Source organism: Folsomia candida, unplaced genomic scaffold (assembly GCF_002217175.1).
Source record: "Folsomia candida strain VU population unplaced genomic scaffold, ASM221717v1 Fcan01_Sc001, whole genome shotgun sequence".
Classification (NCBI taxonomy): domain Eukaryota; kingdom Metazoa; phylum Arthropoda; class Collembola; order Entomobryomorpha; family Isotomidae; genus Folsomia; species Folsomia candida.
In genome coordinates, this window is record NW_019091193.1 from 2,893,313 (window position 1) to 2,910,295 (window position 16,983).

General features: G+C 37.4%; 3 protein-coding genes and 2 long non-coding RNA genes across 6 annotated transcripts; 1 reads left to right on the forward strand and 4 right to left on the reverse strand.

The window, feature by feature from the left end:
• Positions 1 to 1,256: 1,256 nt before the first annotated feature.
• On the reverse strand, positions 1,257 to 3,482 carry LOC110863563 (zinc metalloproteinase nas-7). Its single transcript, XM_022112908.2, has 8 exons — positions 3,316 to 3,482; positions 3,145 to 3,249; positions 2,768 to 3,061; positions 2,453 to 2,706; positions 1,992 to 2,091; positions 1,750 to 1,859; positions 1,512 to 1,627; positions 1,257 to 1,446 (listed from the first exon to the last, which is right to left on the reverse strand). Exons 1-8 carry the CDS (start codon positions 3,416 to 3,418, stop codon positions 1,365 to 1,367), a joined length of 1,164 nt encoding a protein of 387 aa, XP_021968600.1. The 5' UTR covers positions 3,419 to 3,482; the 3' UTR covers positions 1,257 to 1,364.
• Positions 3,483 to 4,612: 1,130 nt separating this feature from the next.
• LOC110858597 (glutathione S-transferase 3) lies at positions 4,613 to 5,905 on the reverse strand. The gene is made up of 3 exons (XM_022107417.2): positions 5,670 to 5,905; positions 5,350 to 5,517; positions 4,613 to 5,097 (listed from the first exon to the last, which is right to left on the reverse strand). Exons 1-3 carry the CDS (start codon positions 5,800 to 5,802, stop codon positions 4,739 to 4,741), a joined length of 660 nt encoding a protein of 219 aa, XP_021963109.1. The 5' UTR covers positions 5,803 to 5,905; the 3' UTR covers positions 4,613 to 4,738.
• Positions 5,906 to 6,524: 619 nt separating this feature from the next.
• On the forward strand, positions 6,525 to 7,710 carry LOC110842116. Its single transcript, XR_002547296.2, has 3 exons — positions 6,525 to 6,664; positions 6,788 to 6,946; positions 7,031 to 7,710. It is a non-coding gene; the product is annotated as an uncharacterized LOC110842116 (long non-coding RNA).
• Positions 7,711 to 9,932: 2,222 nt separating this feature from the next.
• Positions 9,933 to 11,780, reverse strand: LOC110842139. The gene is made up of 4 exons (XR_002547304.2): positions 11,497 to 11,780; positions 11,298 to 11,407; positions 11,120 to 11,219; positions 9,933 to 10,263 (listed from the first exon to the last, which is right to left on the reverse strand). It is a non-coding gene; the product is annotated as an uncharacterized LOC110842139 (long non-coding RNA).
• A 1,344-nt stretch (positions 11,781 to 13,124) lies between these two features.
• On the reverse strand, positions 13,125 to 15,932 carry LOC110855222 (bifunctional lysine-specific demethylase and histidyl-hydroxylase NO66). Of its 2 annotated transcripts, none has more exons than XM_035859423.1 (6): positions 15,782 to 15,932; positions 15,369 to 15,447; positions 14,981 to 15,264; positions 14,687 to 14,885; positions 14,266 to 14,618; positions 13,125 to 14,198 (listed from the first exon to the last, which is right to left on the reverse strand). In XM_035859423.1, exons 3-6 carry the CDS (start codon positions 15,206 to 15,208, stop codon positions 13,890 to 13,892), a joined length of 1,089 nt encoding a protein of 362 aa, XP_035715316.1. In that variant the 5' UTR covers positions 15,209 to 15,264; positions 15,369 to 15,447; positions 15,782 to 15,932; the 3' UTR covers positions 13,125 to 13,889. The 2 variants fall into 2 exon arrangements, with proteins under 2 accessions (XP_035715316.1, XP_021959334.1); XM_022103642.2 differs by having other exon boundaries at positions 15,758 to 15,920.
• Between the last annotated feature and the right edge of the window lie 1,051 nt (positions 15,933 to 16,983).

Consider the following 16,983-nt stretch of genomic DNA (forward strand, 5'->3'; position numbering starts at 1 on the left):
AATTGCCTCAATAATTCAAATTTGCAAGTGGTGTTATTTTCAAGAACGGTTTAATCACTTGATAGATTTGGTTGACATTTGGCCGTCTATTTATGTACAAAACAAAATATTTATATATGTATTGTTTCATTGTTAAAATTTCGAGCTAGATATTTATTTATTTTGGTATATCCGTTCTGAGTACTAATTGTAAACACATACATTTGTATTTAGAATGGAGAGGAAGTAGTTTCTAATAAAATTATGATTGTCGTAAGATTTCTAAAACCTTAATCTTTTCGGCATTTACATATACATATATGTATGATTCCTTCGAAAGTTTGACAAGAAATTATTCGACCGTGAACCATAGTACAATTAACCACTACTTTTCATAGCCGTAATTTCCTCCTATTGTTTATTACCTTAGGAGGGGAGCTTGCGAGGTTGATAATAACAGATCTCGATGCCCTTTGGATATGTGATAGGGTCTCATGAGTGTACTAAAACCCTGAAGTGGTTTGACTCCATGGCCACATTTGCGCCCGCCACACCCACTCAAAAATGCCCAAAAAACGCTTTCACTCCAGTTTTCACTCACTCAAATCCACGTCAAAAATCCAATTTTACTCGGATTTTGAAATTTCTTTCATCATTACACTCCCAGATAGTTGCTTTCTTCAATCCAATATCAAACCCAATTTTTTCGAAATTTTTAGTACACTCATGAGACCCTATCACATATCCAAAGGGCATCGAGATCTGTTATTATCAACCTCGCAAGCTCCCCTCCTTAGTGATGTCACTAGTATTCATACATACACCTATGTACATAATTAGATTAAATATTACACATTTGGGTGTAATGTTAGGTGTAATTTACACCTAACTATGTAAATACTACGTAATGGCTTTTCTCGTGTCTTTTCTTAGATAAGGTAAATATCAGTAGTTCTGACTCCGCCTCATTTGTCAATGCTGATCATGGACTCTGGAAAGCGACGGTGGCGTGGGATATTTACAAGATCTAGAGTGGTAACATTACTGGACAAGAAATGTCCCCAGTTTTGCTGGCGATGCCGGTGACTACACTTTCCGCAGCCCATGATGATGATGATGTACAAATTCATATAGCTATGGATCCCTACCTAGATAGATATTTGTATAGATGAAATAAGTGTTAATGAGGGAACAAAAAACAGAATCATAGATTCTGATGTATGTACATATGTAACAACTCTTAGCAAAAATAAAGGTTTTAAAATTAACGCATAGTGTAAAAATTGTTCGTGCAGGGTTCAAGTTTTATTCAACAAATAATTAAGACCAGTTTTTAATTACAAAATTAATGACAATTAATCCGTGTGAAGGTTATTTCCAATAAGTTATGCCGGAGCATTCTGAATTTCCCATTGTTGTTTTACATCATTAATGTCGCAAGGAACAGTTTTAAGCCGAATTGAGGTTCTGAATTAAAAAATTACATTATTTTTGAGAAAAAGGTTTTTTACAAATATTAAGAATTATGGTACCCCATATGAACCAGGCATCGACTAGTCATCACATTTTTGATGGCGAAAGTATTTCCCGTGATGCGTACACCGGTCCATTTTTGATTTGGAATGATGGGTGCGTTCGGGTTGTGACCCTGTAACATCAATTATGCAAATTATATTTATAATATAATTAAGAACGTAGATGCAATAATAGATGTTACAGATTTTCAGATAAAAAGATATTTTGCATAATTTTTATCTTGGCAATTCTTACCCAAGTTGAGACATCCCAGTTTACAAAGTTTTGATCCATAACTTTAAGTTCGCCCCCGTTCTGACCCCACGTCCAAAGCAGGGAGCCTATCTTTTCGTCCAGGAATAAGTCTGGTGTAAGGAATATAAATCAATAATAAGATTAATTACATAATAATAAAATTAATAATTAGTTCGTTTAAAAGTTAATATAATCGTATTTAAGGAGGATTTTAATTATCAAGTTTACTAAATAGATCTTACTCCAATCCAATGTCCACTTTTGTTGCTCTACACTCGCATCGTTCTGCCAAACCGTAACGATCTGACCTTGGATCGGATTGTTGTCTTTGACATCAATACACTGAAATTTAGAGATTTATAGTGAGGTAAATTTTTCTATTTGCATGGAACGTAAATATCTTAAAATAGGTAGTCGGTTGTTTCATATTGAAGAGGGTACAGATATATGTCGATTAATTAAGTCGTAACCTTTGTAAAATTATTTATATCTTCCCAATACCTTCAAGAAATTTAAAAAATAGACGCCGTAATAAACCAGGTTTGTATCAGGTCAAATCTAAGTATAACTTAACCAGATATTCTTTCGGAAACTTTGCAAACTTGTGTAAAACTTGAGTTTAGGTAGCAAAGTCAAGTAATTTGCCCATTTAAAATTTTAACACGCGGCGCAAATACCTACATAAATTATCATCAAGACTTACTCCTCCATCGAATCGGCTCACAATCCTGACCCCCATCGTACCCGGGCAGTACATGTTATTAATCTTCCAAATATCAAGCTCGCTAAGTTTTCCTTGCTCACCAATCGTTGCACCCGCTTTTTTAGGCGAAACCGTGTCAAGACCGTTTTTGGAAAAGGTTTTGCTGTGATAATGCATGACACTGGTGTAATCGTAGCCCACGCCAAAGTTGGCAATGTCGGATGACCCGTGCTTTATAAAATTCTCTTCGTTCTCTGTGGATAAGTGAGTGGAAATTTTGATGGAAATTTATACTAAAATTTGTAGTCTTCATACCAGGCATAACATTTTCCCAGTGAATATTGACATAATCGTCTCGGTCGGTTCTTTCATGCTCGTGGGTGAATCCGATCGTGTGGACGACTTCGTGGATGAAAATTCCCAGCGTGTTGCACCCCGTGGCGAGGGAGAGGGTTTGCATGCCACCGATTCGCCCGACTTCGGCGCTGCAACCTAATTCCTGGTCGATGACGACGTAGCTGCCTTCGAAGGTGTATGGCTTAAATCGGAAACACGTTCGGCCGGTGATGTGACGGATCGCGTTTTCGAAAAGGGTGCGATATGAGGCGGCTATTTGGAAAAAAAGGTGGTAAATTTTTGTTACCTAATTATGGGGTCACTAACAATAAGACGAAAAATAATTATTTACGTACGAAATGTCGCCGTAAATTTGTAGGGCATGGTTGCATTTGGCCATCTCAACTCTGGTGCGATTACTCCTGATCTGGAACTTTGATTTTTCGCGTGTCTATTGGTACCTGGAAATTATGAAGAAATTAAGGCAACGACTAAAATATTTGTGTAAATACAGTGATAAGGCTCACATGCTAGCGGAGTAGATTCCACTGGTTTCAAAATGGCGACTGTCAAAGCCAGGGAGACAAGGATCCAAGCCTTTTTTAGTGCGGAGTTGTTCAAATTGGCCATGATTTTGGTAGGGCTTTTCAATTAGTTTTAAATTAATGGATTGTCCTACTGAACTAAATAAACATGGATGTATGGTGCCCTTTTATATGAATGGTATACCTCAATTTTAAGACATTTATGACCTAATTAATCAAAAGTTTGTAAATAGGTATTAGTTTAGCGCAGATTGAAACACACTGCGTCACGGCGTAGGGTGGGCATGCACTCGAAATTGTATGAATTACGGGAAATCAGAGGAGTCACATTTTTTAGAATATTAATATTGACGATGGTCTGGTATTCACTATAAATGCTCAAAAAATGGACACTCACGGTTGATGAAAGACGATGGAAGCATAAAAATTAGTCGGGTGAAATGCTTGCGCAAAATTTCATATGCCAATCATACCTGGATGAGCTTTATGCCAATTTTTGTCATACAAACTCATATGCATGTAATGGAAATGGAGGGTGGGTTTGCCGATCTCTGGTTAAGATAGTTTGGCTTGCCTAATTTTTACGACCTGTTTTACCGAGAATTGGGATTTCGATTTGTAACTTGTAAGTACAAATACACGGCTCCCGAATTGATATGCAGATCATATAGATGGACCGAGAGTTGGAGAGGATATCTTTATGGAGGGATTAAAATCTGCAAGTTTATGTAAAAAAGCTTGCTTAATAGCAATATACCGATTATTAAATATTAAAATGTAGTAACTGGGTTAGGTTTTGCAGTATAACCGTTACCCTATGGAATCTCTCATTTCAGAAACTAATTGTAGAAAACCATTGGGATTATCAAACAGCTAGAGATTTACATCTTATTCAGTAGTATAGAAAATGTATTATTATCGATAACTTAGCAAAAGCCTAACATAAATACATGCATATAATTGACATCCATGTAATTTTTGAGGAAGTATGTTATATAATTGATTCCGATATGGAGAACATTATCTACTGTTTAATAACCTCAAGATTAAATGAATTATTATTATTTCCATTATCAACAGAATTAACTATCTAGCCTAACCCAAGAGAGTTATATTATATAGCTACATATGTACGCGACTTACTAATAGTCCAAACGTTATTTCTGCAGAGGGGTTAAAGTTTATGAAAGTGTACTTATAATTAATGAATATGGATGATTATAATTAATAATGATTGAATTAGTATGATTAGAATAATTTCAATAATAACTCGCAGACATGTTTTGATTATTAAGGAAGAAACAAAGTTTTTTATTTGAATACTTGAGTAATGAAAAAAAATTAACAAGTATTTTGTAAGTATGAAAATAATTTCGAGAAAGTTGAAGAATGAAATGAAACCAAATTATTCGGAGTAATCGATGTGACGCTCCGCCTCAGGCATCATGGCCTTGTAGGAGTACGCTGTCTTCTCGATGTATTCCTTCAGCTTCGGAACGGCAAAGACGACAGCCTTGAACTTTGCGAGGCCTGGATAATCCCTCAAGATGTCGGCCTTGACAGTGTCCTCGAGAATTTGGAGTTTGTCGGCAATGTTGATGTCAGCCCAGGTCAGAACCTTGCCCACGAGGAAGTCTCCCCCATTCTTCTGCTTGATAGCTTCCAAAACTTCCAAGCATTTAGGCGCAAGGGTGGTGACAAATGTCTCCCGAAGAGCGGCCTTCTTGACCGGATCTTGTTCGAAAAAGACAAATTTCGCCCACTCTGTGGAGAGAAAAAAGAACAGCATTAGATTTAAAATATTCAATTTTATAAGGACGGAATTTTATATTTGTACAGATTTAAAGGTTTTAAATTTTACAGATTATCAAATTAGTGAGTCAGAAATTGTATGGAAATAAAATACTAAATGCAAATGCAACGAAATACATAGGTTTGGAAAGTAAAAAATCTCGGAAATGAAATTGTCAAAAGGATTAAAATTTGGTAAAGTGCCATAAATTCAAAATTTCTTACGCTCAAAGAGATCGTTGGTAGCGTCGACGTACTCATCGCATTTGGCCGCCTCCCAATCACTTTCCCCGCAGAGCTGGAACTTGCGCCCCAGAAAGCGAGCAATCGTGTTGCTCTGCGCTAAGACTTCCCCATCAACTTCCAAGATTGGGACCTGGCCCCAGGGCGTTGCTGCAAGTAGTAAAAAGAAAAAAAATTGATGAAACATGTCCCCCAAAAAATTCAGCAAAATTTAATCTTAAGTCCCTCTTCATCCAATCCCACAATGCTAATGCCCCCCTCCCCCCGAATTAATTGAATAGTAAAAAAAAAGTACAACTTACACGGCTTCAAAGCTCCCCATTGGTCCCCCGTGAGACGGACGTCCTCAAAACCCACCCCGGCGTAGGTGAACAGCAGCCGGCTGCATTCGGCACGTCCCCTCATGTCGAAATAGGTCAACTTGTAGGTCGACATCTTTTAAAGGAAGACAAACTTTCGAGAAAAATTAAATTTCCGAGAGACCAAATCCACACGTGTGTCCAAGCCAAGGAGTCGCGATGAAGTGACGAAAATTGTGGAGTGAAGTGGGAAGCAAGCACACCGGCGCCTCTTCGCTGAGCTTAAGAGGGCCGTGCGAAATGGATGTGACTAAATTTAAGTGAATTAATCTCATCCACTTTTAGTCAATAACTCGTATAAAACTTTATTAGGCGAAGATTTGATGAGGAAGGAGATTCACAAAATCCTTTGTGTACGTCCCCTTAGTGGAAAGAATTACAAGGCCAAACGTTTTTGCTTATCTTTTACTTTGTTTGTGTGGACGCCGTGTGGAGTGGAGTGCCGAATTCCACAAGTCCGACAGGATTAGACACGACTGGAAAAGAAAACGACTTATGGACGTATGTACGCATTTATGCAAATATGTACCAACATTGCTTCGGTTTTATGTATCACGGAACAAAAAATAACGTTGTTGTATGAATCGGTATGGTATAGAGAGAGACCATGGAATATGAAATAAACTAGGGGAAGAGGAACGACTCATGCAATGTATTTGAGTGAAGCTTATGGAAGAGCTCAGCAGCCAACCAGCGGAGCTTAATATTATTTTGTTCTTCCTGCAAATGGGCGGCTTTAACAGATCGGCCAAATAACTGTGTGCAGTTTCAGCATGAGAAAAAGCTGATGCAATTCAATCACCACCACATGGTTTCCTTTGCGTGGCAAAGAAAAATACAGTTCCAGTCCGATCGATTTTTAGCCAGCTTAAATTTCTTCAATTAATTATTTAAAAAAGTTACTTGCAATTAAACAGTGTACCCCTCGGCAGTACATGGTAAGTACACATATCTATTTGCACATTAAATTATATAACACACATGCACACGTACTGTAAACATTACTTGAGCAATTTTTTTTTGAATTAAGACATTAAATACATTGGGTTAATATTTTCCAGCCTCCACGTGTCCCTGCCTTCAAATGAAGTGACCAAGCCGTGGGGGTCACCACCACCAAGGACACTGAAAATAACCTGTTGTAAATATCCAAGGTGTGCTAAAACAAAACATAAAAATCCGGAAGCTGAGTTTTATCAATTTCCATCCCAGCCAGACAGGTCAGGCGTGTTAATAAATTAAATGGAAAATAATTTTGGCATTCTAATAAAGAATATTAAGTTGCAATATTTTCTATCGCTTAGATTCAAGAAGTGGTGTGAGTATTTGGATCTCGATTGTCAAAATGTTCCCCCCGTCTCCATGATTTGCGACCTACATTTTAAGGATGATCAGTTTAACAATTCTAAGAAGACTAAAACCATCCGCCCTTCCATCAAGATTTTTTGTGTCGCAGGAGCAATTATTAACAGTTTCTACACCCAGTGAAATTATCCGACCTAGTCCCAGTATTAAATTCATCCCTATTTTACCAAAAGAAGTAACATCAATTGCCGTGTCACCGCCGTCGTTGGACGTGTCGCAGCCGGAAATTAGTGGAAGCTTCGAGTCGCCTTGCTCCCCATCGTCATCCGTATCTTGTCCTCGACCTCAATCCAACATTTCGTCACCTGAAACCAGTCCAAGTTCAACCACGGACAACAAAAAAAGGATTCGCCAACTGCAACAGAAACTTCGTCGACCGAGGGTAAAAGTTCAGCCAGAAAGGATTATGGAAAGTCTGAATGAAGTTATGAATGATGCATACAGGACCAGTAGTATTAACGGGCAAAGACGCTTCACAGGATTGATTTGGAAGTAGCCCAAAACTATTTTTATTGAATTTAACTGCAAATCCAGACATTCCTTGTATTGCTCGGTTTGTGAATGTCATGTCCATATATATTTTACTATTTCTGAAATAAACGTACGAAATGAGTGAAAATCTTTTTCTTTTTACAATCTCCAGATATGTATAAAATTAATTATATTTAAAGTATCTGCGACTAAATGTCCCACTAATCTCGAGTCCTTTCGGTTAAACTGCTGGCAGCAAGCGAGTCGCTATTGCACAATCAAATTGATGTTTCTCAGAGCTACATATTGCACCTAAAAATAATTCGAGAAGAATAATTAATATGTTGATATGTCTTTGTTTGTAATACAACTCAATTCTTTCATAAATGGCCCAAATGATTACCTCTGGTTCTGAAGACAACAATATACCAAACAACATTAATTCTTTAAGAAACTTTTCCAACCATGCACGTTGTGGCGACGGTGATGACGACGATAAGCCACGTTCCGGCGGCTGTGGCACGTCTTGCGACGGCGGAGACACGCCGGGTGTGACCAAACGGGAAGGTTTGACCTCTTGCATTCAGACGTCTTTATGTGTCTCAGTATTTCCAATTAATTAATTCCGCAAGAACGCAATTCCAATAGCATTTTATGCATTTGTCATGTTGATAGTAATTACAAAAACCACTAGGGTAATTATTTTTACAAATTTAATTGTAGTGAGAAATGTAAACACAAATTTTATGCAAGAGAGCAAGCCTATGGTGAACTGATTTGGAGCGGAGGAGTACATAAAGCATGGTGGTGGCTGGCTGCCAAAAAACTGAAGCAAAGTGGTGACGGTGGTGGAAAAAGAGGCTGGACAAAATAAAATTAGACGAATATTACCGGCTCTCGTGTCTCTCAATGCGGCTTCACCGCCCAAGTTACTACAGTTCTTCCTTTAGAATCTCATTTTCCCTGGAGAGAGACTAATAGAGAGTGAAAATCTTTTTGTAAATATCCAGCCAGATACTAAATATTTAGTGGTATGTCATGCATTCATGCTAGTCGGACAAAAACGGAAGGTGGTGGCGTTTGTTAAATAATAAATAAAATAATAAAAGTCCGACAAAAAAACTGACTTGAAATCTTCAGTTCTTTTTCTTTATATGCGCATCGTCTTACTCTTATGCAAAGAAGTAATATCGTTCGTTTCTTGAAAATTCTAAAGTAAATATTTTTTTGCACATGTTGAAACTCAAAAGTTTTTATGGGAGTGTCTTCCATTCATATTTCATAATTGATCCTAAATAATTAGCTAGATTTGATTTATCTCTGGTTTATATATGTGGATAGATATGTAAATATATTTTATAATCAACTGACGTACCTAACTATATTCGCAACCTTTCGTATGAAGAAATAATGAAAGAGAATGAAGGATGTATTTATATTTTATATCATAATCTTAGGTTTATATTTATACAAAATTTGATCGATCACAGTGTGAATCCTTTGCAGCTCCTTGACTTTGCATGAAACGAGTTTAAACACTTTGTTCGTGGCGTTGTTTTGAGACGTGCTTTCGCATTTTTTGCACCACGACCATGCCCCAACTGCGAACAAACCTTCAAATCAAAGAAGAATTTAAGTGTTCATGTCAAAAGGATCCATACATCAGGATATGTCACCCCCACCCCGCACAAATACCCCCACTGCATAAGGATTCCAATTTCCGTTCTTTCTCGAGGGTCACATCCGTCAAGCCCACACGGGAGAGCGGCCCTTCAGTTGCGACCAGTGCGGAAAGGGGTTCGCCATAAAGTCAGCGCTAATTTTACATTTGAAAGGGGCCCATGGCGTCGTTTTGGAGGTGAAAGATAGACTGCCCAGGTCGAAAAAAGACGTGTTTCGCTTAGAGGAGGATGAAAATGCTTGAATTTTTAATAATGTTAAATTTCAATTTGCGATATCCCGAAGTTAAGTCAAGCAAATTAATAATTTGATAATTTGAAATTATCAAATAGTGCTGATTTATAATTTCGTTTTACTCTTGAAGGTTTTTTGCTTTTTTTTACAAATAGCTTGGTATGGCTCATATGCAATTAAAGATGAAAAAATGTGTGTGGTCAAGTTTTTGTTTTATTTTGAATTTAGCATTTCATAGCTAATTCTGGGGATAAATTTAGAATGAAACATATGATAAATGCATGATAGTATTTTTTTCATGAGCACAAATTCTACTTGATATCAATTTAAATGACTTGTATCTAAGGCTCGTGAGATTTTCATTTTTGGGAATTTATAACGAAGATTTGCGACAGTTTGGTGCATGGTTTAGTAATCTTCACTAATGCCGATGTAATTATGAAAATGTACTCGTTATAAAATTTTACCAAATGTAATTGCATTTTTTATTTCTCTCGTTACATTCTTCATATGTACATACATATGTACCACTCAGCAATATTTAATTCAAGTTAAGATTCTACATAGCAGTTTTCACAATCATTTTATTTACTTCCAATTGTATTTATTTTGTGTATTGGTGGTGAGGAGGGTGCGACATTTCCACTTTATGTCAAGAAGCAACACTTGAGTCCTGTGACGCAGTTCCCTCCTGGGACCACAATATTGGATGCGCATTCAGGTAGGCAAAGCGTGCCGGTAAGAGCAAATTTTAAAATTGTAAATTGACACACTTGGTACTCAGTCCCTGAAAAAAAAGATGAGCAAATTTTAGCAATTTGTGTATATAACTCAGGACCTGGATTCTTCTTTTGGTTTAGGGGCCGTCCATAAATTACGTAACGCAAAAATCGTCATTTTTTAGACCCCCCCTCCCCTCTCGTAACGGCATCGTAACGCTTCTCGACTACCCCCCCCCCTCCCCCTTCGTAACGTAACATAAATTTGATTTCACCGCAGGTGATTTACTTAGCATTCGCAATGCATTGTGGGGAATTTTGGGGCCGCACCGATGAAAGGAAAGGGGGGTATCTCTCATTCTGTTACCACAAAATAGAGCCAAAAATCCAGTTTATTTTTACCTGTATAACCAGGTTATTTCGGTTACTCCATTCTGAGATATTTAAGGTCAAACTTTTGACCGCAAACTTTTTTGCATTGAGCTAGAAAATTTGTGACAACTTTGCACTTAAATATTTCAAAATGAAGCAAATGAATTGATTTGGTTGTACATATCTATGTAAAAATAAACTAGATTTTTTGGTATATTTCTTGGTAACAGAATGAACGATGGACTCGTTACCCCCCCCCCTTTCTTGACCGGTTCCGCCTAAAATTCCCCACTGTAATGCAACCTTTTCTCAATTTACACCTGGAAAACTAATGAAAAATGTATATTTACATGCGTACACTGAAACCCTTTGGATGACATGAATTCAATATGCTCGGCGTATCCTATTTGGCGAATTTTAGTCGAGTTTATTAAATGTGTTACGTAACAAATTTTTTATACCCCCCACCCCCTTCATAACAATTCGTAACGCACTTCCCATGACCCCCCCTCCCCCCCTCTTGCGTTACGTAATTTATGGACGGCCCCTTACCCCCGGTTTCGTAGTCTTCTCCTTCTCCCATCACGACGACCGACATCATGGCGACGAGAGCGAATATGGCGAGAAGCTTGGGTAAATTCATGATGAAAAGCTGGTCCATGAAAGAAGATATTTTATTGATTTTAATTCATGATTGAAAAATAGGAAGTTTTTGGAGTCAGTTTCTTACCTTTATATTCTGAATCGCTTTATAATTTTCTGCAACGATGTCTTGAAGTCCAAGGGGAGACTGAGTCCTCTTAATCTTTAGTAGAAGTTATTTATGCTGAAACTTTTTCACTGAAAAAAAAGTTCAGCAGAAACTGAAGTTGTTTAACGATAAGATTAATGAAGTATTTATTAGATGAACCATGATTGATTTAAGTTACCGATTGCATGGCATTTTACATTCATGATACTGATCCTGTGTAGTTTGTATTAAAGTTGTTTCATAACGCAAATGGCACCACACCGATATGCTGGACATAACGTAATCTATGTTAAATTAATCTGAAAAAGAATTATCTTAACCAAGCGTATGTTGAGTTGGTCAACTTGCTCAAAATGAAAGGATATTAGCTCATCCTAAGTAATTCCAATGCTCAATTGATGTTGATGAGAAATATGACAGTGTTACACAAATTGTTAAATTTGGATTCTTCTCAACGTCTGAACCCCAATTTATGCAAAGCTACGCTTTTAACTCAAGTGGATAGCAATGTACATACAGATGCATTTATAACTTGGAACTAGTCGTACATTTCAATAATGGTTCACCTATAACCTCATGGATTTGCATATATATATGTGTATGCCTAAAAATTAACATGTATACTATAGTGGTATTCACAATAACCGATTATTGCGATTATAATCATTATCGATTATAATCACCCAAAAATTCTCTATGGCGAAAAATAAACCAATGTGATTATAATCGTCAAAAAAATAATCCTCTCGGAGGACGATTATTTGGATTATAATCCTTGATCCAAATGCAATTTTTTAAAGCGTCCGAAAAAGTAGCCGTTGCTATGATACTATTTAATGAATCCTGCTGGATATTTTAGGCAAAATAATCAAAATACAACAATAATCTGGTGCGTTCATGGCATATGATTATAATCGATTGTGATTATAATCGTCGGAACATTACGGGCAGACGGACTCCTTTCCGATCGGGGAATGCGATACATCAAAATGTCGGGTTTTTCGTGCTGATCAATAATATATAAATTTTTTGACCGGCAAACGTATATTAAGGTCACAAAAAAGGTCAAAGGTCAAAATTTTTTATTGCAGTTTTGGACGTTTCGGAGAATTCTAAGACTTTGTCTCACTTTCCCCCATGGCGGGAAATTTTTTGGGGTGACATGAGATTTCTAGTGTCTAGGTAGGACTGCTAGCTAGGATTGCTAGCTACGATTGCTAGCTAGGATTGCTAGCTAGGACTACTAGCTAGGACTGCTAGCTAGGACTACTAGCTAGGACTGCTAGCTAGGATTTCTAGCTAGAATAGCAACGCTTTCCGCGTACCTAGTAAATCTAACCTAACCTCGCTTCGCTCGCTTAAAAACGAACAATACCCCAATATTCGGCACAATTACGATATTTGATGACACACTTTACCCCACAATCTAATAGTGCCCCAAAAATTTTGCACTTTGCAGAAAAATGATCAACATTCGATATTCTACAAGAGAAACTAGTAATCTCATGTCACCCCAAAAAATTTCCCGCCATGGGGGAAAGTGAGACAAAGTCTTAGAATTCTCCGAAACGTCCAAAAATACAATAAAAAATTTTGACCTTTGACCTTTTTTTGTGACCTTAATATACGTTTGCCGGTCAAAAAATTTATATATTCTTGGTCAGCATGAAAAACCCGACATTTTGATGTATCACATTCCCCGATCGGAGAGGAGTCCGTCTGCCCGTAATATACCTAATCGTCCTCACGATTATAATCGGTTACTGTGAATACCACTAATATTTAAAATAATTTCATCATGTCGGGCTGGTTTTTAATTACTATTTATTACATATACTCTCTTGACTCTACTTTTATGTATGTACAAATACAAATGTTTATATAGTGATATGGATTCTTAACCAATTTATGAATAATAATATACTCAACTTGGTGGATAACTCCGCATGCATATGTAACAGGTTACATAATAAATGTATGTGTACACTCACATATTTTATGTTCAAGTTAAATTTGCTAAATCTTAAAAAGTTAAACGTCATGCATTACAGATATAAAACGACAATATAATCGATAATCTACTTGTAGCTCGTTAAATTTGCACAATTTATGATTTTACTTCTTTAACTTTGCTTTTATAATCTTTTCAAAATGTCAATTTGACAACTACCATTACAAACTAATTACGACCTCCAAACATATTTTCGTTTTTGACAACAAAATCTATATCTGCACCTAATTGTAATTTTATAATCACCTTTTTCGCTTTCATGGTACAAATTCAATCGCAATTAAACATTGTTATATAATCTAAACAGCAGAATTAAGGCTACGAGATAGAAAATGTAACATGTTTAATCAAAGTATTTCTTAAGTTATGAAAGTAGCGTGTACTTATTAATAACTAATAATTAGTTAATCTGAATCAAATTTAGGTTATAAATCAAAAGCCCCAAAAATCGACAAATGTCAGAATACAGAAGGAAAAAGTGGGAATCTTTCACTAAAAATTAAGACTTAATCTGCATAGTAATCCGCAGCGTTATATCGTGGGTATCATCGTACATAAGTTTACTTTTTAGGGGAACGAGTCCCCATGTGTCCGGTGACCGGCTTCTCTGCAGGCTCTTCCTCTTCTTCGACTTGTTCTTCATCCTCATCTTCAACTTCTTGTTCGCCATCTTCCTCTTCCTCCTCGACACCTTCTTCTTGTTCCACCTGGTCATCCTCCTCCACTTCTCCTTGTTCTTCGTCATCTACTTCTTCATCGTGACCGTTTTCTCCTTCGCCTTCATCTTCCTCCTCCTCCTCCAATGCTTCTTCGTCATCACCTTCATCCTCTGCCTCATCTCGTTCCGTGTGCACTTCCTCAATTACTTCCTGAGAAAAACAGAGCAAAAATAAGTCCACGATATAACCAAGCTAAAAAATCAATTTAAAATCTAACCTCTTGCGAGTCGACTTCTTCTTCTCCATTGGCATCGCCCTCTCCGTTAATTTCCTGTTCTACCTCCTCTACCCCCTCCACATCCTGTTTAGCCTTCTTTCCCTGTCCACCTTTTTTCGGGGAAGCTTTACGTTTCGTCCCAGCAGCCGCCATTGTTGCAGATTTTGCCGCAGCTGCTGCAGAAGTAGACGGACCGTCGTCTTCAGCGGCAACGGCAATTGCCACTTCTTCCTCACCCACTTCGTGGCCATTGCTGGCCAACTCTTGTTTAACTAATATCAAAGGCTCCGTCTTAACGACAGTTTTTGATTTCTTTGTAGCCTTCGGGGCCGGAACGGGGGCGGATGGATCAACTACAAAAAGCAGGAAAATAAATTGTAGATGGTAAGAAAAACGAAAAAAATAATAGTAGTTTGCTTACTCGTCCTAATTTCTGGATGTCGCTTCAAATAGCCGTAATACCAGTCGTCACTAGCTAAACGTTTCTCTGCATTGAATTGGTTTGGAATCCCGTTCGTGTCGCAGTACTCGTAACAGATGCGCTTGATATCGGTGGAAGTGACGGTGTAGCCTTGTTCGCGCAGGTCAAGAATCGTCTTGACCAGGACGTCCTCTTCAATCTGGGGAGGGTAAGTAATACATAATTTAGTACAGAAGTTTAAGGTCAGGATATCGACCACCAAAAGAGTTACGATAAGTAGTGACAACCCTTCACCTTGCTTAAAATCGGATTCCCACCGCAAGTCTTGAATTGATTCACATCAATTTTTCCTCCGGCTTGAAGGAACTTTTTAAACTGCCGGTACAGTGTAGCTCTCGAGATTTGATACTCTTTGGCCGCATCGTTAATCTTGATCTTGGAGTCCTTAATGTTGGTAAGAGCGTCGAGGAGGTCTTCCTTAGTCCACTTATCCTCCGTCTTTCGTACATAATTTCGAACCATCTTCCCTCCGCCGGACTTTTGGGTTGCTGGGGGTGCAATAGCGACGACGCGGTCGGCTGAGAAAAAGTGAAAGCATATTAGACAATTAATTAATGTTGGTGTGTACTTAATTAGCTAACATTTGTTTGAAACAAATTGTTTCCTTGATTTCTATACTCACCTGTGGAATTGGATTACTTTTTAGCTATCTGTTACTCTCACCGGCTAAGATTGTCACAATAGCACAGGAAAGTTATCACCTAAATAAGGATAACAAAATTAGTATAACTCTTGGACAACTAAATTTAAAAAAAATAGTTAACTGGATACTGGACAGACTAAATCAATCTGGTCAACATATTAAATGGAATACAACACGAAAAATTGGACCGTTATTAATACCACGATGAATTACGAGTAACTTAGAGCCAAGTTAAAACTGTCATCTCATTAATTTTAAGAATTTTACGTGTTTATTTACTACTTTACTCGTATGCTTGGAATTTGGATGATGCTCAATCAAGCAAACAAATACAAAATAGAACACAGAAAAAACGTTTTTAGTTTTACCAAAGTTATTGCTGTTGTCCTGACCTCTTGAGACCTCGTGTGACCGTGACCCTGGGGGTGGCGACGGGGTTCGAAAAGTGGAGATGGGGACGGGATAAGAAGAACAATAATGTCGGCGTAAACTGGATTTTTGCAATTTGTTTGCTAACAAGACGAGACTTGGCTGGAGTTGCGTGGATCAGGTGCGATGGTGGAGCAGTGTGAGAATAAGCGGTCCCTCTCCAGTCTCACCCTCCCCTCCGTTCGTTCAGCCAGGGTTCCGTAACAAATAGATTTTTGTGTGAAATGGTGTGTCTTTTTGTATTTAATTCACATTTATTTGCTTTTCTATCAGATATGTGGTTAATAATTTTTTTTTCTACGATTAGGGATTAACCCCCGAAAAATTGTGGATTAAGGATTATTAAAATGCTGCTTCTCCGGATTTTTTTTGACGGGTTCAAACGTGAAAAAACTATTGTCGTTATTAGTGGTAGTAAAGTTAGTAGATATGTATTAGGTTTTTTTTACCTTAGAATTTTTAGAATGGGAGTAGGAATTAGTTTATTGTATCATGAGTATTTATGGTTTTGGCTTCATTGTGTTATTTATGCATTTTTGGGATAAAGTTTTCTTATGAATTGTCTAATTTCATTAATTTATAACGACATGTTGCATGCTTGTATGTCATTAGGATGAACTTTCTTTAAATCTCACCAATAAATCCGACCTATATATCGCTTTTGATAAATCACACTTAAAAAACGACCTGTAGAACCCTATTCTAAACTAAAGCATCATCACGAGTCTCACTCTCCTCATAATAATGTATCCTTTCCACACTAAAGTCTCATAGCATCATCACCACTCGTGTTTCACTGCCCCCCATTAAGGGGCTGTTCAATTAGGATAGGGATCACTTTTGGATAAAAACAGAGATTACACATTTAACCTAAAGACCACTAAAATGTGATGAGAACAATGAAATAGTGATTTTTTAAGATGTACAGAAATCGAGATGGTTTGAAGGTATTCCATATGCATGGTCCCTACGGAAATTTTCAGTCTCACGTTGTCGTCTCATCTCACCTCCGCTCCGCTTCGTGGCTCTGTATTCTCGCATTTACCATTCCATGAAGCTTTTCATGAATTATTTTCATTTTCATGGACCGAATTGTATTTCATTTCAGCATATCCAGGCAAAAGCATTTAAAACTTATTATGTAAATTTGGCTGATATGTTGAAG